The sequence below is a fragment of the Sus scrofa genome, chromosome 12 (assembly GCF_054392235.1).
Source record: "Sus scrofa isolate SSC_HxYL_T2T_F1_AM1 chromosome 12, Sscrofa_HxYL_maternal_Yorkshire_Landrace_v2.0, whole genome shotgun sequence".
NCBI lineage: Eukaryota > Metazoa > Chordata > Mammalia > Artiodactyla > Suidae > Sus > Sus scrofa.
The window spans coordinates 55,554,112-55,578,365 of NC_139394.1; the positions used below are offsets into that span (position 1 = coordinate 55,554,112).

Consider the following 24,254-nt stretch of genomic DNA (forward strand, 5'->3'; position numbering starts at 1 on the left):
GGCTTCTGGCTGCTGGGGAAGAAGGAGGAGGCTGGGGGAGCAGGCTGCCTGCTAATGCCTCTTTGCAGCTTTGGTTTGAACTGCTGCTCTCAGTGTCACCTAGTGTCTCAAATTTCCAACACTTTTTGGGGCCACTGTGACGCTGGCTCATATGCTTGTCAGTGGGATTCTCTCTGCGGTTACTGAGCCTCCAGCTCGCTGTCATTTCCTGAGTCAGTTACAGCTGCTCTGCTTGTATAAAATGTGTTGTCCTCTCTCAGTGGCTCTTTCTCCCTCCTCGTTCTCTGATTATTTCAGGTTTGGGAGAGACTGTTGCTTACGAACAGCGTGCCCTATGCCCCCCACCCCGTCTGTTCCTCTTGCTTCTCCAGATCCACTCTGGCTCTTGTCTCACTCTCTCCAGGCCCTGAAAGGTTGACCACAGGGGCCAGATCAAGAGGATCCTTGCTTTCTGGCTTCTGGCCGGGTGTGGCCAGCGGGAGGCCTCGGCAGAGAGCACCTGGTGGGAAGAAGGTGAGGTCGGGGGCCTTGGCTTGGTTGTGTCTTGGCTGCAGGTGGCAGTTCCTGCAGGAAGCCCTCCTAGCAGTTACCCTCTGCAGATGCTGCTGACTCTTTCCTCCCCTTCAGGTCCAGAGATGGCCAGGGCCCCTCATTGCGCTCTGCCTCTTGACTTCCCAACCCTGCCCACATGCCCGGAAATGGTGCCCTCAGCGCAGGCTCCTCCACTGTCCCAGGGAGAGAACTGTGTGTTTCTTGCTGAGACTCCACCCATCAGCCCCTCCCCCCATCCTTCTAGTGCCTTCTTATCATTCTACTCTCAGCCCCTTTTAGGAAGTTTCACTTGAACACTCAAGACAACATCAGTGTAATGTCTTGCTCATTCCTGACGCCCTCATTTTATCCTTCAAGGCACTTTCGGCTGAGTTTGGTCATCTGCTATCTTCTTCTCCACTAGACGGTGGCTCCATCCATAGGGAAAATCATGTGCCCAGCCCCTAGCAGAGGGTCTGTGCGGACCCAGGAAGCATTACTTCCATGAGGAAGTGAATGAATGACTGAAAAGGCCCTTTCCTCCAAGAAGCCCTCCAGGAGTTCCCGTTGTGGCTCAGGGACAAAGAACCCAACTAGTATCCATGAGGGTGTGGGTTCGATCCCTGGTCTCGCTCAGTGGATTAAGGATCCGGCATTGCTGTGAGCTGTGGTGTAGGTTACAGATGAGACTCGGATCCCACGTTGCTATGGCTGTGGCGTAGGCCTGCAGCTGTAGCTCCATTTCAGTCTCTAGCCTGGGAGCTTCCATATGCCATGGGAGTGGCCCTAAGAAGCCAAAAAGAGAAGCCTTCCATAGCCCCCCAGAGGAGAGCAGCCTCTCCTCTCTCTCAGCGTCAGCAGTGATGGCCCGCGACACTTTTGCAGCATTTGTCACCTTTTACCTTGCTCTGTGTGATTTGTGCTACACCTGCCAGCCCTCCCAACACTGATCTCACTCTGGCTGACCCAGGTCTCACCCCTTTCGAATCTCCAGCGCCTCTCACAGTGCCCAGAACATAGTAAGTGTACAATAAATAGTTGCGAGGTCAATCAGTGACGAAATGGCTAAGTTTGGGACAGAACTTGTTCATTTGCGGTGCAACACCAGAGGCCCCGGGGTGGCATATTTGTCATTTTCTTTGTGAATCATTATTGCTTTATTTCAGGGTTGTTTTTTCCCCAAAGATCTGCTTCTTCCTGGGCCTGTGGAGATGGCTTTGAACCAGGCTGATCACATGCTGGGCAGCTGTGTGAGGAGGGAACATGGGGCTCAGAGGAGAAGGAAGCTGGAGCCAGGCCAAGCCAGAGCCCTGGAAACCACAGACAACCTCCCCCCCCTCCCAGGATGCAATGGCCCTGATGCCACAGCCAGAGAGAGAGGCTGAGCCCGCAGCTTCTCTCAGGAGGTACCTGAGGCTCAGAGACCACAGTCTGGTGCAGGCAGGGCGGGTGCTTTCTACCCCAGCTGGCGCCAAGTCCTCACTTTCTCACCCCTGCCCACCCCCAGCGGGCAACTCTCTCCAAATCCAGCTGATTCCTTCTTCAGGGGAGAAGTGAGGGCTCTGGGGACAGACAGGTCTGAGTTTCAGCCTTGGCTTTGCTACTTTTAGTTGTGGGACCTTGGCCTTCATCTCTCCAAGCCATGGTCTCCTCATCCACCAAGTAGGAGTAATAGCAGTGCCCACTGCAGACTCTTGTGAGGTTTAGAGGAGGTCACAGTGTGTGGGATGAGTGCTTTGATTAAAATTCATGCTCTTGTTGACTCTTGTCTTCATGCTTGTTTCAGCAGCCTGAGACTAGGCCTTTGGCTGCTAAGTGTCCCTTTACTGGGCACTCATATCCAGCCAGTGGTGGAATGAGCTCGCCATCACTGGAGGTAATCAAGAATCTATCAGATGACGTTTGTTGAGCTTTATGCCCTGGGTGGGAGTAGTGAGGGCCAGGGTGGCTGGCTTGGAGGGTCCCCAGTCAGTTACCAAGAAGAGGTTTTCATTCTACCCAACAGGGAGCCAGCAACTCCATGGGTTAGTGTGCTGCCTGGCAATTAAAATCGGGAGAGTTTAATCTGAAGCGAGTTCCAGCTCCCTTGTTTGCCCTTTTAATCTTGTCTGTTGCCATGGGAACGGCAAGTGATTGCAATCACCAGTGTTTGTATTGTGAGCTTGCTCCCATCAATACAGCTTTTGAAAAATAAGAAATACAAATCCTGACTTCGGCGGCATGCCGCTCATTACTATTCGGAACAAACGCCTGAGAAGTTCTGTCAAACGTGGCCTTCCCAGTGCATGGGCTCTGGTTTGGCGATTCCTTGCAGCCCAGGTCCTTGCCCGCTTCCTCTGTGCCCCTCTCAGCGAGGTGGCTCTGCCAAGGACGTGTGGAGAGGACCATCACCCACTGCCTGGAGGATTCTTGGGGAGGAACGTCTACCTGGCTTCCCTCAGTGCTGCCTGTGGCCCTCCACTCCAACCTCGTTATTATTATGTCAGTGGCTCGTAATCACAGTACTTTCTGAAGAGGAAGAGAGAGACAGATGCCGTCCAGGGTCAGGGTCCTTGCAGAGTGCTGGGTGGGAAGAGCAGGTTGCCTGTACCTGCATCTGAGAAGTTGATGGCATGTCCCGGCTCATGGGTGCCTGCAGGGACTCAGCTGCACCCAACCCATCTTCCCCTGCCCCCAGCTTGCTTTGGCTGGATGCTCAAATCCAGAGGCCACCTGGAGGGACATCACCCCCGCCTCCTTGGAGTGAACCCCAATGCCTTTGTCTCCCCCTTACGGTCACAGAATGGGTTACTGAGAATGTGACCTCGTTGGCCTGAGACCTGGAGATAACCGATGACAGTGTTTTCCTTTGAGTAGGGAAGGATGTCAGAGAGCCTCTGATCCCGCCCCTGGTGTATAGCTGAGGATAAACGCAGAGCGAGGAAGTCACTTGCCAGAGGTCGCGTTTGTAGTAAGAGAGTGTCTCCTAGCCCCTGTCTCTTGGTTTTGTGTAAAGCCAATCTCATTTGTGAGACATGCCCCAGGGCATTTTATTGCATAAACTTTACAAAATGAAAACTACTTGTTATTTGAAATACGCACATGCTTTGGATCACTTTTCTTTTAAATAAGATGCAAATTGGTATGACATTTTTTAAAAAATGAGTTTAATTCTAGAAATTGGTACTTAGTTGGCTAGGAGAAGGGAGAGACCTTCATTGATTTCCAAAGCAGCCTTGACCTTCAGACCTGGTTCTGGGAATCTTCTAGCTGTGTGACCCTGGGGATCCACCTCACCTTTTCGGGCCCTCAGTATCCTCATCTGTAAAAAGGAGAGCCTGGAGCTTGCTTTGTCAATCTTGCACCATGTAAGGCTTCCCATGAGCTCATGGATATGAATGCATTTTTTTTTTTTTTTTTTGTCTTTTTGTTGTTGTTGTTGTTGCTATTTCTTGGGCCGCTCCCGCGGCATATGGAGGTTCCCAGGCTAGGGGTCGAATCAGAGCTGTAGCCACCGGCCTACGCCAGAGCCACAGCAACGCGGGATCCGAGCTGCGTCTGCAACCTACACCACAGCTCACGGCAATGCCGATCGTTAACCCACTGAGCAAGGGCAGGGACCGAACCCGCAACCTCATGGTTCCTAGTTGGATTCGTTAACCACTGCGCCACGACGGGAACTCCTGAATGCATTTTCTTAGGTGTAGAGAATTATATTCAAAGGTGGCTGGAATTCTTACAGAATTCTTAGAGTTAGGTCTTCTGGTTCAGGCAGGATTAGAATTTCTCTTCTAGACCAAATATCTACATGATGGATCTAAGTTTTTCCTCTTTAAAAAAAATTGTTGGGAGTTCCCTTTGTGGCTCAGTGGTTAACGAATCTGACTAGGAACCATGAAGTTGCCAGTTTGATTCCTGGCCTTGCTCAGTGGGTTAAGGATCTGGTGTTGCCATGAGCTGTGGTGTAGGTTGCAGACATGGCTTGGATCCCGCGTTGCTGTGGCTGTGGCTATGGTGTAGGCTGGTGGCTACAGCTCTGATTAGACCCCTAGCCTGGGAACCTCCATATGCCACGGGTGTGGCCCCAGAAAAGACAGAAAGACAAAAAAAATTGTTTTATTTATTTTTTTTCTTTTTATGGCTGCATCTGTGGCACATGGGGGTTCCTAGGCTGGGGGTTGAATCAGAGCTGCCAACTGCCGGCCTACACCACAGCCACAGCAACACCGGATCTGAGCTGCATCCATGACCTATGCTGCAGTTTGTGGCAATATAGGATCCTTAACCCACTGAGCAAGGCCAGGGATTGAACCTGCATCCTCAGAGAGAGTTGGGTTCTTAAGCTGCTGAGCCACAATGGGAACTCCTAAGTTTTCACTCTTTTTATTTGAAGAAAAATGATTCCCCTTTGATATTTTGACATTACCCAATGCTAAGATCCTCTGGGTCAGATAATAAACCAGTGAAGCATGAGAAGTATCCTCTCATCCGCCTCCCCACGCTCCACTCACACCACCAGGGTCTAGCTCTACAGGTGAGCCAGGGGCTGCCTCCTTCCATCCATCATTGATTCATTCAACACGTACTGGGGGCCCTCTGTGTGCTGGGCCCCGTGCTGAGCTCTGGAATTCAGTGCTAAATATGTACAATGATTCCTGCTTTGGGAAGCCTCTGTCAATTCTCTGGCTCTCCCATCAGTTCCTTGGTAGGACCAGTTTTCAGCCTGGCATTGTGGGTTCTCATTTGAAAGCTTCAGAAAGGGAGCTAAAATCTTATCTTAAAAACCGCTTTTCAGTTTAAACTAGACTCTGATTCTTTTAGTGCTGGAGCAGTCCCCAGATGGAGCACAGAGCCTGCCATGCAGTAGAGGCTGGGTGAATATCAGTTGAACTAAATTCCCGGAGGGGAATGGCTAGCCACTCGCCAAAGATCCACGCTTCCTTTCCACAGTGTAGTGTTGTTGCTGGGAAGTGATTGCCCCGCCAGGGACTACATTTCCATCTAGGTAAGGACACCTGAGTGTTCATGGAAGTGACATGGGACACTTCTGGCTGAGGGAGCCTAAGAAGTAGGTGTTCCATTGTCTGCTCCTTATCCTCTTTACTAGTTGGAAGTAGTAATCAAACCCTATGGCCCATGGGCCAAATCTGGCTTGCTGTGTGTTCTTGTAAATAAAGCTTTATTGGAACATGGCCATTCCCATTTGCTACTTGTTTTTGTAAGTAAAGTTTTATTGGAACACTGCTCTTCCCACTTGCTACTTGTTTTTGTAAATAAAGTTTTATTGGAACATGGCCATGCCCATTTTTTAATCTATAACCCTTGCCCACTTTCTCCCTGCACTGGCAGAGTTCAGTAATTGTGACAGGTGCAGTCTGGCCCACCGAGCCTAAAATATTTACCATCTGGCCCTTTACAGAAAAAGTTTGCCCGGCTTTTCCTTGGAGGATGGTGATGACACAAGACGGAGGGAACCAGGGTCCCTTATGTGGAGGAAATTTGTCTGCCAGCCAGGAACACCTGCTTACATTGGACTCTTTGGTGAGTGAGAGATGATCTTTTCATTGTGTTCAGACCTTAAATTTTTGGTGTTTATCCAGCAGCGTCTAGCGTTATTCTAATCAATACCCATGCCGTGTAAAGGAAGTATGCTGGGGTTCTATACTGGGAGTGCTGAGTTGGCAACTGCTTCCAGATTTCTTTTATATTTGAATCTGTGCAGAACCATTTTCTGTGGGTCTCTGATGCAACCACAGGGTGGCAAGGGGCAGGGACAAAAGTCACTTGCCTCAAGTATTGAGGAAGAGTCACTGAAAAGATACCCAAGAGAGAGAAAGGCCCCACACAGCCACTCAGAGACAAGACGGGTAGGAGAGGGAGGCCTCCTGGGACCTGGATCTAAACCCAGGACAGGGTGTGGGGTGGGTGACAACGTGGGCTACAGATTCAGACGGCCCGGGTTTGAACCCCGCGTCTGCCACTTACTGGCTGGGGGACCTCAGGCGACTTCCTTCACCTCCCTGAGCCTGTGCCCCCATCTCTAAATGGGGGTCATAATGGACTTAACTTCTGGAGTTGTTATGAGAATTAAATGACCTCCACGCTAAAGAGCTAGGCATGGTTAGGGTGCTGGTGCTTGGAGCAGGGGCTGGGTGTACGAAGGGGGAGAGGGGACATGGAGCCCAGCGGATGGTGTCACTGCTCCTCCAGTGGCCCAGGGCAGACAGACCCATCCTTCGCTCCCTCCTGTCCATCCCCCGCCCTATCCAATCACGGCCTGTCCTGTCCATTTGACCTACAGGATCTCTCTCACACTTGTTCATTTCTCTCCACCTCCACCTCCTCCACCTTGTCCCAGTGGCCGTCACCGCCCGTCTGGCCTCTCTGTAAACCCTCCTGCCTGTCTTCCCGACATCCCCACGGGCCTCCCTCTAATCTCTTTTCTTCGCGAAAACCAGAGTGAGATCTTTCCAGACCTGGTCACATTATGCCCGCCTTAAGGCCCTTCCTGATGGAAACAGAGCTTCTTGCTGTGGCCATCGGCTCTCCCTTCCTCTGTCTCTGGCCCCCTCCTCTGGCTCTCTGAATTCCTTCAGAGGGACTGCTGTGACCGCCCCCCGCCCCCAACTCCCCCAGGGCCCTTCCTTGCATGTTCTGTTCCTTCCAAGCAGCACGAAAACAAAACAAACCCCAAACCAAAACCAAACCAAGAAACAAAAAACAAAAACACTGGAAAATGAGGAGGACAAGGCAATCTAGGGACCCCAGCCCTGACACTCCAGGTGCCTTGGGTTGAGCAGGAAAGGGCGAGAATTGGCTCTGAGGGTGCTGGGAGGAGGGCGCTGCAAAAGAACCCTCCACTGGGGGTGGGAGGGTCTGCTGGCTTGGTCCTCTCTTTCCAAGACAGCTGGGTACCCCCTCTCTGCTCGCCTAGTCACAAGAGCCGAGGAGAAGGCCCAGGGAGACAATTCACTGTCAAAATGACCAAGTTCAGTTTGGGCATATTGAAGCCAAAAAAAAAAAAAAAAAAAGCTATTTCCTAGTGTCTAAATCTCATTAAAAAAGCAATTTGGCAATCAATTACAATGCAATTTAGCTACTAACTGTTTAATTATATTAAAAAAAAAAAGCAGACAAAGAAGCTGCAGAAGCGAGTTTGTTCTTCCGGTTCTCATATTTATGAGCCGGTCGAAAGAGCTTGTCTGCGGAGGGCTCTGGGGTGGAATGAGGGGCCGGCTTGGCCGGATTACCTTCCAAGTTCAACTTTCCAAGTGGATAAATGATATCCACCCAAGGCTGTGGTATTGTTTGGAGTACACCACACTGGGAGAGATTCATTTTTCTCCATGAGCTCCGGTCTTCCTTACTCAGTCCTGCGCTGTAAAAATTGTAGCATTCGATGTGGCTTGTATTAAAGGAACATCATTTCTATAAATTATTCCTTAGCGCTGTGGAAGAACCTGCCTTGTGGAACCATCTCAGTTGAGGAATTGGGGGATGAAATAGAGCTTTGAGACTACAAGGGCTGGGGGAAATCAAGGCTTCGGAGAAGGCTGGACGTGGGCAGGTCTCCTGTACCCACAGAGAAGGAGCTTGGAGGGGGGGGGGCGTGGCATCTGCGCCACGTGGCTGGGAGGAGAGGGATGCGGAACGCATGCGGTCCTTATCCTGACGGGGAGGGGCCAGGATCTGTCGCTGGGGAAGGTCAGTGTGGAATCCAAGGCAGCCACACTGGCCCCACTGCTGAGTCCCATCCTCTCCCCTCCCCCTGATGCCGGGTCTCACTCAGGGATCTTTGGCTCCTCTGCTTTGCTCTCTGGTCGACGTCTGACTGCCCCGCTTTTTCTGGCGGATCTTTTCAGCCCCGTAGCACCGCACGCACCCTCCGTGCTCCTGGCCCAGTGGGCTCCCTTACTGCCACGGGAGGGCTATTGGCCACTGACGGCCTGAACACTCAGGTCTTTGAAAATATTCAAGGGAGGTTTACTTTTGCCTGTTTCAGATCATGAGGGCTGGGGTGTTGAGTGAGAGTCCTTTTGGGTATCACTTGGCAGGACAGTTACGGCAGGCACGCTGGCTGCAGAAGAGAAACCAGGAAGGTTGCTATCCTTGTGTTTAAAAATGTCTGCAGGAAGGTTGCATGTGGGCTGGAAGATGCATGAAAGCCATGGAGGGAAATGGTGCGTTTCAGCCGTGGGTGCATCCGTGGCATGGTCGTATCTACACTTTAAGGAGATCATCTGAGCTGCGGGTGCCCTGCGGGGGGGATTTGAGAGGGAGAGGGTGGAGGCCTGGGGGTTGCCCCCGAGTCCTACCCTCTGTGGGCGCAGCAGTGAATCCTCTGCAGGGAGAAGCCGAGGAGTCAGCCCCCGGCCTGCCTGAACTCCTCCCCGGACCCAGCAGCTTTAGGAGGAAAGGCTGTGGGACCCAATGGGTGGCCACAGCCTCAGGGTCCAGCTCCTCCCTGGCCAGCGGTCTGCTTGGCCAGCCTTGACCACTCTGTGTCTACTTTATCTAATTCTCAATTAGTCTGGCTCTGGGCCCCAGTGCCCAGACAGAACCCATAATTATGTATTGATTTCCTTCCAAAGATGCACGGCCTTGAGTTAGGGTGGCACTTCTGGGTCCCTACACAAGCACAACCCGAGGAGCAAGGGGTTTGATGTGCGTGTGTGTGTGTCTGTGTAGAATCAGAAGATCCTGACTCCCAGGTGCCGAGGGGAAGGCCCCATCACAGTGACACAGGAGTGAGAACAGCCATTGCTGGGCTGGAGGTGGGAGTGGGCTACAGCCTTTTGGGGATTCAGATGCTACCATAGGCTGGCTGGCTGGGCAGATTGGCTGTGAAGAGGGGACCAGAACTCTGATCTCAACCTTGATCGTGATAAAGGGAGCACAGATTCTGTGTCGATTTGTCTATCCCCGTCTCCCTCCTCCATCAGTACAGTTGTCCACGAATTCCACCCCCCCCCGGGTGATTAAGTTTCATGGTGCTTTGCCAGATGGCATATTCTCCCACTTTCCCGGTCCTCCAGGGACTGTCGGAAACACAGGCCAAGCACTCTTACCTCGAAATTACATTAAGGAGTTTAATTAACAGAAATGACTCCATCACCCATAGATCATACTCTAAATGCGGGTGCCACGTACAGACACGTGGAAGCTCTCGGCTGGCTCCTATTGCCTCTGGGGACTTAGTCATGTCACCTACCGCTGTCACATCAGGCTGTAATCACCTTTCGTTCCTCAAGAAAAGCTTTGGGCAGATGGGGGGCACAGCCTTAAAAACAAAATCTTGAGGTCTTCCCCCCTCTCCCGGGATCCCTCCCCAGAGGCACTGAATCTGTTCCTCTTTGAAGTTCAGTGGAATTAAGTGCCTCAGGGTTAGCGCCAGATGTTGGGGGCTTCCCTCAGGATGGAGGCCAAGAACCATGGATGTGATGAGCTGCTTGGCCTACTCTCCTCCGAAGGGGCTGCATCGCTGGGTCTTTCCTGATTCTGAAGTGGGTGGGAAACACAGAGCTACTTACTTCATGATCTGCTGGGAGCACCTGCTTTGATCAACCTCCTGGGTACCTCTTCCGTTTTCTCCAGAACCACACCTCTGGTTCTCTTGGGTGTTGCTTTGCCTCTGACGATGCACCAGGGGCCTTTCCATAATGTGCGTTTCTAGTCCATAGCCCTGTTCTCATAGTCCCAGTCTGATGATTCTCAACCAGCAGTACCCCTCCCCAGGGGGCACCTGTAACTCTAGAAGTGGTTTGGATTGGACCAAAGATGTGGGAAGTGCCTAGTTGTCCTATAATGTTCTCAACGACTTTTTTTTTTTTTTTTTTTTTGCTTTTTGCTATTTCTAGGGCCGCTCCTGCGGCATATGGAGGTTCCCAGGCTAGGGGTCTAATCAGAGCTGTAGCCGCCGGCTTACACCAGAGCCACAGCAACACGGGATCCAAGCCACATCTGCAGCCTACACCACAGCTCATGGCAATGCCAGATCCTTAACCCACTGAGCAAGGCCAGGGATCGAACTTGCCACCCCATGGTTCCTAGTCGGATTTGCTAACCACTGAGCCACGACAGGAACTCCTGTTCTCAATGACTTATTATCTCTTGTTCTGTTGGGCTTCTGATGTCCAGCCAGACCTTCTTGTAGGTGCCAAACTTGTTCACCCATATCTGAACCTAGAACATAAGTACTTTTTCGCCTGGCTTTTAATCTACACCACATAGTCCAGGAATGCAACTGTGGTGGAAATCAAGGGGGATTTTGTTTTTTGTTTTGTTCTGAAGATGAGCACCAGTTGTTCACCAGTTTGGAAATTATTCCTGATGGTAATGATGCTCATAATATCTGAGTCACTGGTGTAAGACCCGTGTGTGCCTCTGCGTGCGGAGATCTGCGTATGAATAGAAGAGGTTGATGACTTCACTGTGTCTTCTAGGGCAGTTATGGCCAACATTTACATATTGAAATCTGTATTGTCTTATTATAATTATTTTCCTCTCATACCTCCCTTATTCTGTGGTTACTGAATTATTATTATTATTATTATTTTTTGTCTTTTGTTGTCTTTTGTTGTTGTTGTTGCTATTTCTTGGGCCGCTCCCGCGGCATATGGAGGTTCCCAGGCTAGGGGTCTAATCGGAGCTGTAGCCACTGGCCTACGCCAGAGCCACAGCAACATGGGATCCGAGCCGCGTCTGCAACCTACACCACAGCTCACGGCAACGCCGGATCGTTAACCCACTGAGCAAGGGCAGGGACCGAACCCGCAACCTCATGGTTCCTAGTTGGATTCGTTAACCACTGCGCCACGACGGGAACTCCTACTGAATTATTTTAAGTTTTCAGGAATTTGAGTTTAGATTGTTCTATTTTCTATGCTTTCTTTGTAAGGATAGTAAAGGGTGCTATGATGGACTCTTCATGGCCACAAAATCCTGCATCCAAGTATGCATGTCCCTTTGCAGTGTGACTCAGCACTCTTCTCATTCAACAGAGCAAGTCTTTTTCTCATGTCCTGGAATCCAGGCTGGCCTTGAGTCTTGCTTTGATCAACCAGTTATGGTAGAGGGATAGTATATGACTTTTAAGGCTAGATCTTAAGATGCTTTGCAGTTTCTGGTGTTAGCCTCTTGGAATACCATCCTAAAACCACTAGGCCGGGAAGCTGGTATAGCCTACTGGGGGTCCTAACTGACAGCCAGACCAGTTGCCAAACATGTGAGCAAAGCCATTTTAATTCTTGCAGGTCACTCAACCTTTCAGCTTATGCTGGCTCACAAATGAGCTCAGTAGAGGAACATTCCAGCCAACCCATAGAAACCTGAGAAATAATAATTTGCTTTGCATTCGGCCACCATTTTGAAGTGGTTTGTTATTTACCAGCAATTAACTGATACAAAGAACTTAAGAAAAATTTGTTTTCGATGTACAGTGGATTTGCAGTGTTGTGTTAGTTTCTGCTATACAGCAAAGTGATACAGTTATGTATATATTTTTCCCAATATAGGTTATGACAGGATATTGTCCCCTGTGCTATACAGTAGGACCCTGTTGCTTATCTGTCTTATATATAGTAGTGTGTATCTGCCAGTCCCAAATTCCCAATCCTCCCTTCCCGACCCCTCTCCTCCCTTGGCAATGAGAATTCTGTTCTCTAAGTCCTTGAATCTATTTCTCTTTCTTAAATATGTTCATTTGTGTCATATTTTAGATTCCACATATAAGTGATATCATATGGTATTTTTCTTTTTCTGACTTACTTAGTATGATAATCTCTAGGTCCATCCATGTTGCTGCAAATGGCATGATTTTGTTCTTTTTTATGACTGAGTAGTATGCCATTATATATGTACCACATCTCCTTAATCCATTCATCTGTCAGTGGACATTTAGCTTGTTTCCATGTTTTGGCTATTGTCAGTAGTGCTGCTATGAACATTGGGGTGCATATATCTTTTTGAATTATAATTTTCTCTGGATATATGCCCAGGAGTAGGATTGCAACTCTACAAAATATTTGCTTTTTCAAAAAAGGGTTGAGAACCACTGGCCGCATTAAACAACAGGTATTTAGCACCTGCTATATGCTGGATGGAGCATCATGATTCATGTCTCTGAAATAGACACTGGCAGGCATGGTTTATAAAGTTTGGGCCCAAGGGTATGAAATGGGACCCTGTTGCCAGAACTGATACATGGTGAGGGCTGTGTATTGGGATAAAGCAGAGGCTATTAACCAAAACCCTAGACCAAGGCTTTAGCAGCAGCACCACGAGGGCCCAGGGATGAGTAGCATGGTGGGACTGGACCACCTTTAATCTCACCTGACTCAAGCCAGAATGGGCATCAGCTTCTGGGAGGCTTGGGCTGAGAAGGTGTGAGAGGCGGAGGCATATTCTGATCTTTAGAGGACCAAAGTTTTGCCAAATTTACAATGACTTTCCTCATGAAATTTAAGAAATATCAAATCTAAAATAAGTGTAAACAGGTCCAATAAAATTCTGATTTTTCCATAGCTACCTTCATTGTCTTTTAAAAGAAATATAAGAAATGTCAATTATAAAACAAAAAAAATGATGCTTTGGGATTATTCCCAGTTCTGATCATTCTTGAATAGTTTGTGTGAGAGTGTGAGAATATCTTTCCTATAGATAATAATTGTGAATCCTGGACAATTGTGGAAGATAACAATTTAAAGACACTGTAGAGTGCCCCCAAATGGAGAGATGAGTGTATTCCATCTTTAAAAGAAGGGAGCTGCAATGGATGAAATGTTCATGTTTGTGGCTTTTTCTAATGTCACTCTACAGAATGGGCTGGCTGGGACTTAGGCGGAGGGACTCAGTCTTGCTGGCTTAGAGTTCAGGGCTTACAGAGTGGATAGAGTTTGAAAATATAAACTCTGAGAGAGGAAGATGCCATAGTGGGGCTCCTGAATCTGCATATACTCCCCTCAAATCCTTGGATGGTCTCCAAAATGCACAAGTGTAGAAAAACTATCAGGGAGCCCCTCAAAAAGCAATAGCTACAAGGCTAAAATAACTGAATGCAGATTATAGGGTAGACAGTTTGGAGTTTGACTCCTATGAGGTTAGAGAGCCTTGGAAGACCCTTGGGCTTTCCACTGGGATCCTAGAAGGGCCATATCATGGGAGTGGAGATTATGTCCCAGAATTAGGGATTTACTCTAGGACTAAGGGTGTAATTGAAACAGACCTGCTTTAATAATCTGTAAAATAAAGCTAAGAAGTCAAGGTGATTAGTTAGTAAATTAACTGCCTGATAGAGCAAAAATCAACACTCATCATGGAAAACAATTCAGAGGCTCTACAACATGTTGTACACAATGACCAGTAGACAGTTAAAATTTGCTCAACACAGAGAAACAAAAAATGTGATCCATTGTCAAAAGAAAAACCAATCAATAGAAACAGACTTCAGAATGACGATGTTAAAAGTAGCTAACAAGTCTTTAAGAAAAAGCCATTGAAATTATAATACAGAGACTCAATCATTTTTTTTTTTTTTGCTTTTGAGGGCCACACCCATGGCATATGGAAGTTCCCAGGCTAGGGGTCCAATTGGAGCTGCTGGCCACAGCCATAGCCACAGCAACATCAGATCTGGACCACATCTGTGACCTACACCACAGCTCATGGCAATGCCAGATCCTTAACCCACTGAGCAAGGCCAGGGATTGAACCTGCAACCTCATGGTTCCTAGTCAGATTCGTTTCTACTGCGCTATGATGGGAACTCCGAAGACTCAATCATAGTGATGAACAAATGGCAGAAAGAAGATAAAAATAAGAACCAAATGGAAATTCCATGATATAAAACTAAAATATCTGAAATGAAAATTTTACTTGTATTTCAAACTGATTTGAAAATGTTTTAGCGTAATGGTGCAGTTACTCTAAAAGCAATACAGCCAATTTAAAATTTTCAAGAGGATGTAAGACTCCTTTTAAGAGACTTAGTACCAACTAATGAATTATAGAAACACCTGAAATGAATATTTCTTGTTAAATTAGGTAGTTCTAAAAACATTGTAAAAAAAAGAAAAATTTATTAATGGGCTTAATAGCAATTGGAAAGAGTGAGTGAAACTGAAGGTAGATTACCCAATAGAAAGAATAGAGGGAAAACAGATTAATTGAAATAAAATTGAACATGTCTCCATGACCTGTGAGATAATATCAAGTGGCCTATTGTATGTGGAATTGCAGTCTCAGGAGGAGAGAGAGAAGATTGGGCAAAAAAAAAAAAGGCGGGGGTGGCAGGAACAATGTTGTAGATTTCCACAAATTTTGTGAAAACATAAACTTACAGATCCAGGAAACTCAGCTAACACCACAGCTGGATAAATACAAAGAAAACTGCTACCTAGGCACATTATCATCAAACTACTCAGAACCAAAGAAATGGAAGAAACTTGGTATCAAAGACAAAAACTACTTTACATACTGGGGAACAATGATACAAATGAGAACTGACTTCTCATCAAAAACAATGGAGATCCTCTGACGATGGAATGCATCTTTTATGTCAACTAAAAATTCTATATCCAGTGAAAAATATCCTTTTCATGTAAAAAAAAAAATGAAGGCAATATAAAGTCATTTTCAGCTAAACCGAAGATGAGCAGGCCTGGTTTTCACAAAATGCTGAAGGAAGGTTTTCAAGATGAAGGAAAATTTTACCAGACAGAAACTCATATACAACAGAAAGAATGAAGTGCACTGATAATGGTGAAATGTCAGTAAATATAAAAAAACAATATTTTTTCCTTCTTTTGTGGTCTTTAAAAGACAAATGACTGCTTTGAGGAAAAAGTATAGCATTGTAGCATAGGGTTTATAATGTACGAACATGGGAAAAAATGACAACAGTACAAGAGACAGGATGGGCAAATGTAATTTTATTGTTGTAGAGTGCTTACACTGAAAATACTTTGGGTACCCCAAGTTTGCTAGTACACAAGCACACAGTCTGAGTGATGGGGACCAGCACAAGGCAGGCAGCCCCAGCTGAGGGGGAAGAGGGAGGAGAGGGCAGGGGGCCAGGAAGCCCCTGTAGCAGGTGGTATGCTCAGGACCGAGGTGGTCCTGGGGCTTAGGGTAGCTTTGGTCAAGGCTCAAGGCAGGAGCCACATGGCCAGAGAGAAAAGCAAAAGCTCTTGAACTTTTAGAATAGAAACTTTGAGATGACAATCTCCTCCCGTCCTTACACCTTAGAGGTGAAGAACCTGCAGCCAGGAAGGGTGGAGACATCTCCCTGCAGAGACTGGGTAATTATAAACTGGGTCAGGATGTGTGCTACTGTCTTCAGGTCCTGACCTCTGCTCTCTTCCCCACGTCTGCTCCCCCAAGTCCCTCTAGGGCACCCAAGGAGGACTGACTCCCTGGCCAGACATTTTCAAATCATCTACGGAACCTCACAGAGAGACCACAGGAGTGTAATCTCTTATTGCCCAGAGAGCAAATAACGTGGTACCATTTGCTGGAGGAAAGCATTCCCCAGAGCGCCTGATACACCTAAGAACCCAGCACGAAGACTTTATCTTGTTTCCATCAGCATAACCTGCTTGGAACATGAAATCGGGCTTCTCCCTGGCACCTTATCACTAATGGGATCGGCTGTTTCGTGGGATAGGGGGAACCACAGTGTGGGTGTGACTGGGAGGATGCTGTGACGGGGGCTGCAGCCCAGCCAGCTGCCAGGCCTGATGGCAGAGGAGAAGCTTTGCAGTGGACCCTCCAGGTCCACTTCACTTTGAGGCTGGTACGTAACCAGCTTGCTTCACTGCCTGGAGGTGCAGGAAGGAGTGGCAGCCCAGGCTGGCCCTCTCTGTTCCCCACTTTTCATCCTTAGGTAGGGAAGGTGGTACAGTCAGAGGCATGTAGAGATTCCACTGAGCTTTTGCTACCTTGCTTGTGGAAGCTTCTCCCATCATAAATGACACATCACATATGCAATAGGGATTTTTTTTTTTGTCTTACTGTAAATAAATTGAAAGGACATTTACAATTTTGCTTTTGAAATTATCTGGTAACAAGTAACTAATTTAATTTAGTGTTAGTCAAGCTTTCTCAGACATTGGCAGGAATACTGAGGAGTCCTCAAGGTGACAAAAGCTAACCTATACATTGTTTTAAAATTTAAGGAAGCCTTTTACGCATTCTTAGTGTAGCTCTTAAGTGATGCCAGCCTTCAAGTCCTATTCTGTAAACTTGAAGTATTTTATTAAATTTGATTTCGCCATTTTCTTTTCTTATTTTGGAACCAATGATTCTTTTCCAGGCCTTAATTATTTTCATTAGTTCTAGGCTCTCCCCCATCGCATCTCATAAATGAAGTGACCGTGTGGGAAGAAGCCAGGAACTTGGGCTCCTATCTCAGTTCTGTCACTTGTTAGCTGGTCACCTTGGATGAAGGCCTGGCCCCTTCTGAGCCTTCCTTTCCTCAGTAGGACAGTGAGGAGCAGAGTGAGGCAGATGCCACATACTCTGCTCCCAGGTGCCCTTTGGGGACCAGGCTGGATGGCAGGTAGAGCCAGTCCTGGTGAGTCTAGAGCTTTGACAGACAGAAGCTGGTGGCCACATTACCCCCTACTTGGCAGGTTAGGGGTTAACCAGGCTGGACTCCAAGCCCAGAGCTGGGGCCTCGGTTGCCTGAGCAACAGGTACCTTCTCTGAGCATCTGTGACTCAGATGGGTGTGGGTTTGTGAGTGGGCTCCGGCCACACGACTTCCTGCCTGTGACGCCGGCTGGCGAGCAGCCTGAGTCACAGCCGGAACTTCTCCCGCCCCCTGCAGGGGAGGGGGCTGCTTCCAGCCGTCCCTGGGCTTGTGCCCCAGGCGGGCACCTGCCTCCACTCCTGGGTGCTGGCACTACGTGGGAGAGGGTTGTGCAGCTGCTGAGAGCTCTGAGCGCAGCAGCTCCAAGGCTGAAGGATGGGAACAGCCAGAGCTTCCCTCAGACCTGTCCAGGCTTTTCGGGGTGTGCAGGATGCAACCCCCACTGCTTAGTCCCTCACCACAAATGCAGGAATCTCTGCTGCCCACCCCATCTTCCCCAGACACCCTGTGGCCAGCCATGCAGACCTTCTCAGCAGTTCTCCAGCCTCTGCTTTCCTGTTCCCGTGCCACTGTTTATCTCTTTCCCTCCTGCTTTGCTCATCCCGGGTCTGGCTCCTGACCATGTCCCCTTCTCTGCAAAGACATCCTTTGCCTTTTCACCCCCATAGCTCTATGCTCAGCTCTCTGTCCCAGGCCTTACTCCTGTCTTGTTGTAAACTTTGACCAGCTCTGCCTTATCTGCCTTGGAAGAAGTCTCTAGGAACCTTTTGGGTCACAGGTTGCGGGGTGTGTTACCGTTCACCCAAACTAATTTTCCTCTTTTTCCTGGGCACACAGCGGGACTACATTTCCCTGCTTCCCTTGCAGCCGCATGGCCCTTATGATCGATTGTTCTAATCACCAGAATGTGGCAAAAGATGTGTGTGCACTTTCTGGACGAAGACTGCCTTTTCTTAATCAATGTTATGAAGGTATAATTTACATATGGTGAGAGGCACCCTTTAAAAGCATACAGTTTGATGGATACCCCACTATCAGAATAATGTAGACCTACCACCACCACAGTCACGTTTCCATCATTCCCAGGGTTTTCTCATTCGCCTCGGCAGTAGGCCCCTTCCATCCCCAGGCAACTACAGATGTGCTTTCTGTTGCTTTAGAATGGTTTGCATGGTCTAAGATTTCATATAAATGGAATCACACAACATGAAGTCATCTGCTGGCTACTTCAGCTTAGCGTAATCTTTTGAAATCTGTCCAAGCTGTGTGTAGCAATAGCTTTTTTTGTTTTGTTTTTTATCCATTGTATGAATCTGCCATAATTTGTTCGCCCATCACCTGCTGGTGGATGTTTGGTGGGTTTGTAGTTTGGGGCTATCATGGATCAGGCTGCTGTGCACTGTTGAGTCCACGCTCCAGGTGAACGTGTATTTTCTGTTCTCTTGGCCGCATGACGAGTAGTGGAATTGCCGAGTCATCTGACTGCGTGTTGAACTGCACGAAACCTCCAGACTGTCTTCCGCGCTGGTTGTACCATTCTACATTCAGCCATAGATGAGAGCTCCTGCTGTTCCACACCCCACACTTGAAACTGTCCATCCTTTTAATGTTAAACATTCCTATAGGTGTGTCATGGTATCTCCCTGTAGTTTTAATTTGCATTTTCTTGATGACTAGTGCTATCAAGCATCCTTTGACATACTTCTTGGTCATATGTATATCTCCTTTTGTGACCATTTAAAACACTTTTGCCCATTTAAAAGTGTCTCATTCCTGGCTTCTAGGAGTGCTTTCTGTAGTCTGGATGCAAGCCCTTTGTCAGATGTATGGATTCCAAAAATGATCTGTCTGTGGCTTGTGTTTTCATTTTGTTAATAGTGTCTTTTGAAAAAGGAGGCCATGTTCATTTTAATGCAGACAAGTGCATTAGTTTGTCAAGTTTTTTCTTTGATGGTTTTTTCTTTTCGTGTCCTGTCTAAGGAATCTTTATCTGCCCCAAGGTCATTGGGTCAAAAACTTAAAAAAAAATAGATGTGTCTTTTCTGCTTCCTTCTTCTTCATCTCCTTGTTGGAAACAAATGACAACAAGCTCCTGGGAGGATGGAGAAACCATAAGATGAAGGAGACTGGGATCTAATCACTGCACAAAGCAGGGTCACCAGCCAGGACCACCTTGCTGGGCACACAAGGTGGAAAGGAATGTCTGTTGTGTTGGCATCATTAACATCGTGGGTCTGTTTGTTATGGTAGGTCGGCTTGCCTGGAACTTGTATTTCTCCAGCTGCGCAAATAAAATGCTTAGCCCCGTAATCCGTCTCCGAGGAAGGTATTGCCAGTTATTAAAGGGCCACTGCCACTCAGCACTCCTCTCTGTTCCTAAACGCCCCTCATTTACCTTCTCCAAAGAGGCCCGATGATAAACTCAAAGAAAGATTCACACACATCTACAGTGACGTGTCACAATGTGGTGCCTAAATAGCGTGGAGCTGAGCAAGATGGGGACGGATCAGGTGCTGTATTCCCTCACTCCCTGGTCCACGCTCAGTGGAGAAGGACTTTTTTTTTTGGTCTTTTTTGTCTTTTGTTGTTGTTGTTGTTGCTATTTCTTGGGCCGCTCCCGCGGCATATGGAGGTTCCCAGGCTAGGGGTCCAATCGGAGCTGTAGCCACTGGTCTACGCCAGAGCCACAGCAACGCGGGATCCAAGCCGCGTCTGCAACCTACACCACAGCTCACGGCAACGCCGGATCGTTAACCCACTGAGCAAGGGCAGGGACCGAACCTGCAACCTCATGGTTCCTAGTCGGATTCGTTAACCACTGCGCCACGACGGGAACTCCGAGAAGGACTATTTTAAAACATTTTTGTTTTCCAATTTTTTGTTGTTGTTGTTGCTAGTACATAGAACAGTAATTGAATTTTATTTTTTTTTAGGGCCAAAACCTGTGGCATATGGAAGTTCCCAGGCTAGGAGTCAAATCGGAGCTTCAGCTGCCAGCCTACACCACAGCCAAGCAACAGGGGATCTGAGCCACGTCTGTGACCTACACCACAGCTCATGGCAACGCTGGATTCCCAACCCACTGAGCAAGGCCGAGGATCGAACCCGCATCCTCTTGGATACTAGTCAGATTCATTTCCACTGTGCCACAAAGGGAACTCCCAATTTTATTAATCTTTTTCAAGAAACAACTCTGGATCTGTTGATTTTCACTATTGTTTGTCCAATCTTTATGTAATTGATTTTCTCTCTTATTTCTGTTTACACTGAGTTTCATTTGCTCATCTTTCTTTGCATCTATGGAAGCCTAGATCATTGATTTTGTGCCTTTTTTCTTTATTAATATAGGCATTAAAATTTTCTTCTAACCTCTTCTTTAGCTGTAGCCCCAAAATTTTGATGAGTTTTGCTTTCATTATCGCTCAGTTTGAAGTATTTTCCAATTCTCCTTATTATGTCTTTACTGACCCATGGGTTGTTTAAAAGCGTTTTGTTTAATTTACTGACATTTTGTGGCTTTCTAGATGGCTTACTGTTATTACTTTTACATTCATTTTCATCACATCAGAGAATAAATTTTTATGATTTCAATCTTTAAAAACTTTTTTGAGACATGTTTTCTGGACGAATAGATGGCCCGTCTTGTTGAGTATTCCTTGTATACCTGAGAGGAATGTGAATTCTGTTGTTGGATGATCTCTAAATGTCAATGAGGTGAAGTTGGTGGCTAGTGTTGTTCAAATCTGCATGCCTACAGGTGTCATGAGTGCGAGGGTGGATTAGGAAGCCCTGCTGTGTTTTGGGAGGATTAGCTGAGGAGAATTTATTTGCATGAAACTGAGATTGCTTGATTTGTTTAATTCAGCTGGTTGCCACGGGCCCATTGTATGCCTCTTCCATCTCTGGGGAGCTTAAGGAGAGCGGCTAAGATATTGCCCTATGATTCAGCCTCCGTAGTGTCCCCTTCTTTTAGAACGGAGCATGCTCAGGGAGGCAGGATCTGCGCTGCTGCCTTAGACGAGGGACTTGATTGACTTGGAGCTGAGCGTGCTCAGTGGGCCGTCAGCGTGCGTGCTCTTTTTAACTGTTTGCTCTAATGCTTGCCATTCTTGTCCTGTGTGACTGCTGGAGTCCAGGAGTTGGTACAGTTTTATTGCCACAACATGGCAAAGTTTAGAGTTATCGAAACCAAGCACTCAGGGAGTTCCTATTGTGGTGCAGCAGAAAAGAATCTGACTAGTATCCATGAGGGTGCAGGTTCGATCCCTGGCCTCACGCAGTGGGTTAAGGATCCAGTGTTGCCATGAGCTGTGGTGTAGGTCGAAGAAGACGTGGCTCAGATCCTGTGTTGCTGTGGCTGTGGTGTAGGCTGGCAGCTACAGCTCCGATTTGACCCCTAGTCTGGGAAACTCCATATGCTGCGGGTGTGGTCCTAAAAAGCAAAACAAAACAAAAAAAAACAAACCTAACCTACCAAACAACCCCCCCCCCAAAAAAAACCCCCCAAGCATTCATTGTTCGTATGGGGAAACTGAAGCCTGGGGCATGATAGGGAGTTGATCAAGTTCACACTGTCCCGTTGGTGCCAATGCAAGAATAACTCCTCAGCTCTCTTGTCTGCTCTCCATGACTTGGCCCATTGTAACATTTCAGCCGTGGGCTGGAATCTGAGACAGTCCACTATGGCTGGTTTTCAAACAAAGAGAACCAAGTCGCAGGGTTTCCCTCTGGTTTCTCCTTTGAAGAAACCGCTCCTTTTTCAAGCTCCGAATTAGGAGAGCAGGTAGGAGGAGAGGAGAATGGCCATGGCTGTCTTGCTGTCTCTTGGCGGTGCTGGCACCCCCATGAATTGTTTCTGCTCAGGACTGATTTATTTGGGGCAGAGGTCACAGTTTGGGGACAGGAGCTGAGGGGAATGTTGCCCAGAGATTGGTGGCTTAATTGCCCTGAGTGATTGAGAAGGCAAGGAGGAGAGGAAAATCCTTTAGGGGAACGGGTAATTATTTGTGTACAGAAATCATATTGCGCTTGTTGCAAAATGTTTGCAAACTGTCATGTATCGGCGGGCGGGCGTGCATACGTGCATGTTTTAGTTACAGCGATTTATTCAGCCTATCTCTCAATCTGTCGGAAAGTGGTGTTGCCATGAGGGCCTGACGGTTTGTTTTTTCTGCTTAAGCAAAATGTAAATTATCTGGCCCATTAATATCTGGGTGCTTTAATCCATTATTAGAGGAGAAAAGTAAAAATCCTGCACCAAGATGAATGTTTGCTTTTAAGGTGATTAATATTGCACAGCCCCTGGCTCATTCATCACCCTGCCAGTGGCCTCAGCCGGGAAAAAAAGGAAGGAAACAGAGCGGGGATATTGTGGATCTGTGGCTCAGTGCCTCTCCCAAATGACCCCTTTCATCATCCCCCGCCCCTAGAGCCTTCACTGGCTCCCTAGTGCCTTTGTCATCGAAGCCAAACTTTCAGCTCTCCATGAACCAGCCCCATCCTTCCTGCCTCCCTGGAGCACCTACTGTGTGCCTAGCCCTGGACTCTGGGGGGAGGGAAGGTGTCTGTGCTCACAGAGACTTTTCTCTGCAGACAAGAGCAGCTTATGGAGAGGAATCAGTGCCTTCAAAAGAGTGAGGAGTCTGGTGTTAGACCGGGGGGCGGGGGTGGGGGGAGACTGAAAGGGCTAGTCTGAACCAAGAGGGGGAGAAGTTGGTTTGTTGGGCTGGGTGGTCAGGAATGCTTCCTGGAGGAGGTGGGCTACAGCTGGGCCTTGGGAACTGAGAAATCTGTAGATAATCACAGTGCAAAATACTGCTTATTGAGCACCAAGCATCATGCTCAGAGCTTTTAGTATATTCTTGCTACTCCATCTCCCAGCCCTGTAAGGTAGGTGTTATTATCCTCTCTTTGTAGATAGAAAACAGGCTCAAAAAGGCAAAAGCACCTCCCTGGCATTACCCAGTGAGTGAGGGGCAGTTTGAGTTTATATGTGACTTTCCAGACTCCCCGTCTGTAATAGGATCTCCACATTTTCCTTTAAGATATTTAGTGCCTTCTTAGTGCTCGCTGCACTCCGCAGTTCTTTTCTATACCTTTTTGTACAAAGGTTTAATATCCATACTGAGGTCCCTGATATAACATGAGCCTCACCAGGTAGGGGTCCTGTCTGCACTGACTCCTACTATCCATCAACATTTATTTTTAAGGATTCTTTTTTTTGGTAATTTAAAAAAATTAAAGTATAGTTGATTTACAATGTTGTGTCCATTTCTGTTGTACAGTAAAGTGATCCAGTCATATATATATGTATGTATATATATATATATACGTTCTTTTTCTCATACTGTCTTCCATCATGTTCTATCACAAGTGATTAGATATAGTTCCCTGTGCTATGCAGTAGGACCTCATTGCTTATCCATTCTAAATGCAATGGTTTGCATCTATTAACCCCAAGCCCCCATCCATCCCACTCTCTCTCCCTCCCCTTCGGCAGTCACAAGTCTGTTCTCCTTGTCTGTGAGTCTATTTCTGTTCTATAGATAGGTTCTGTGCCATATTTTAGGTTCCACATGTAAGTGATATCACATGGTGTTTGTCTTCTCTTTCTGACTTACTTCATTTAGTATGAGACTCTCTAGTTGCACCCATGTTGCTGCAAATGGCATTATTTCATTCTTTTTTATGGCTTAGTAGTATTCCATTGTGTATATGTACTCCATCTTTTTAATCCATTCTTCTGTCGATGGACATGTAGGTTGTTTCCATGTCTTGGCTATTGTGAATAGTGCTGCTACGAACATAGGGGTGCATGTATTTTTTGAATTATAGTGTTGTCCAGATATATGACCAGGAATGGGATTGCTGAATCATATGAATCATATTTAGTTTTCTGAGGAGCCTCCATACTGTTTTCCGTAGTGGTTGTACCAATTGATGTTCCCACCAACAGTGAAAGAGGGTTCCTTTTCTCCACACCCTCGCTTGCACTTTTTATTTGTAGACTTATTAATGACACCCATTCTGACTGGTATGAGGTGGTACCTCATTTTAGTGTTGATTTGCATGCTCTAATAATGAGTGATGTTGATGAGCAATTTTTCAGGTGCCTGCTGGCCATCCATATGTCTTCTTTGGAGAAATGCCTATGTAGG

At 47.3% G+C, this 24,254-nt stretch overlaps 1 protein-coding gene across 1 annotated transcript in view; it reads left to right on the forward strand.

Moving 5' to 3' along the window:
- LOC146398355 (uncharacterized) overlaps positions 1-24,254 on the forward strand; it is a 246,098-nt gene that overhangs the window by 19,224 nt on the left and 202,620 nt on the right. Inside the window, exon 2 of the mRNA XM_084985733.1 lies at positions 5,930-6,051. Coding sequence (XP_084841859.1) covers positions 5,997-6,051 — 55 coding nt within the window. The 5' untranslated portion in view covers positions 5,930-5,996. The remainder of the gene's footprint in view (positions 1-5,929; positions 6,052-24,254) is intronic.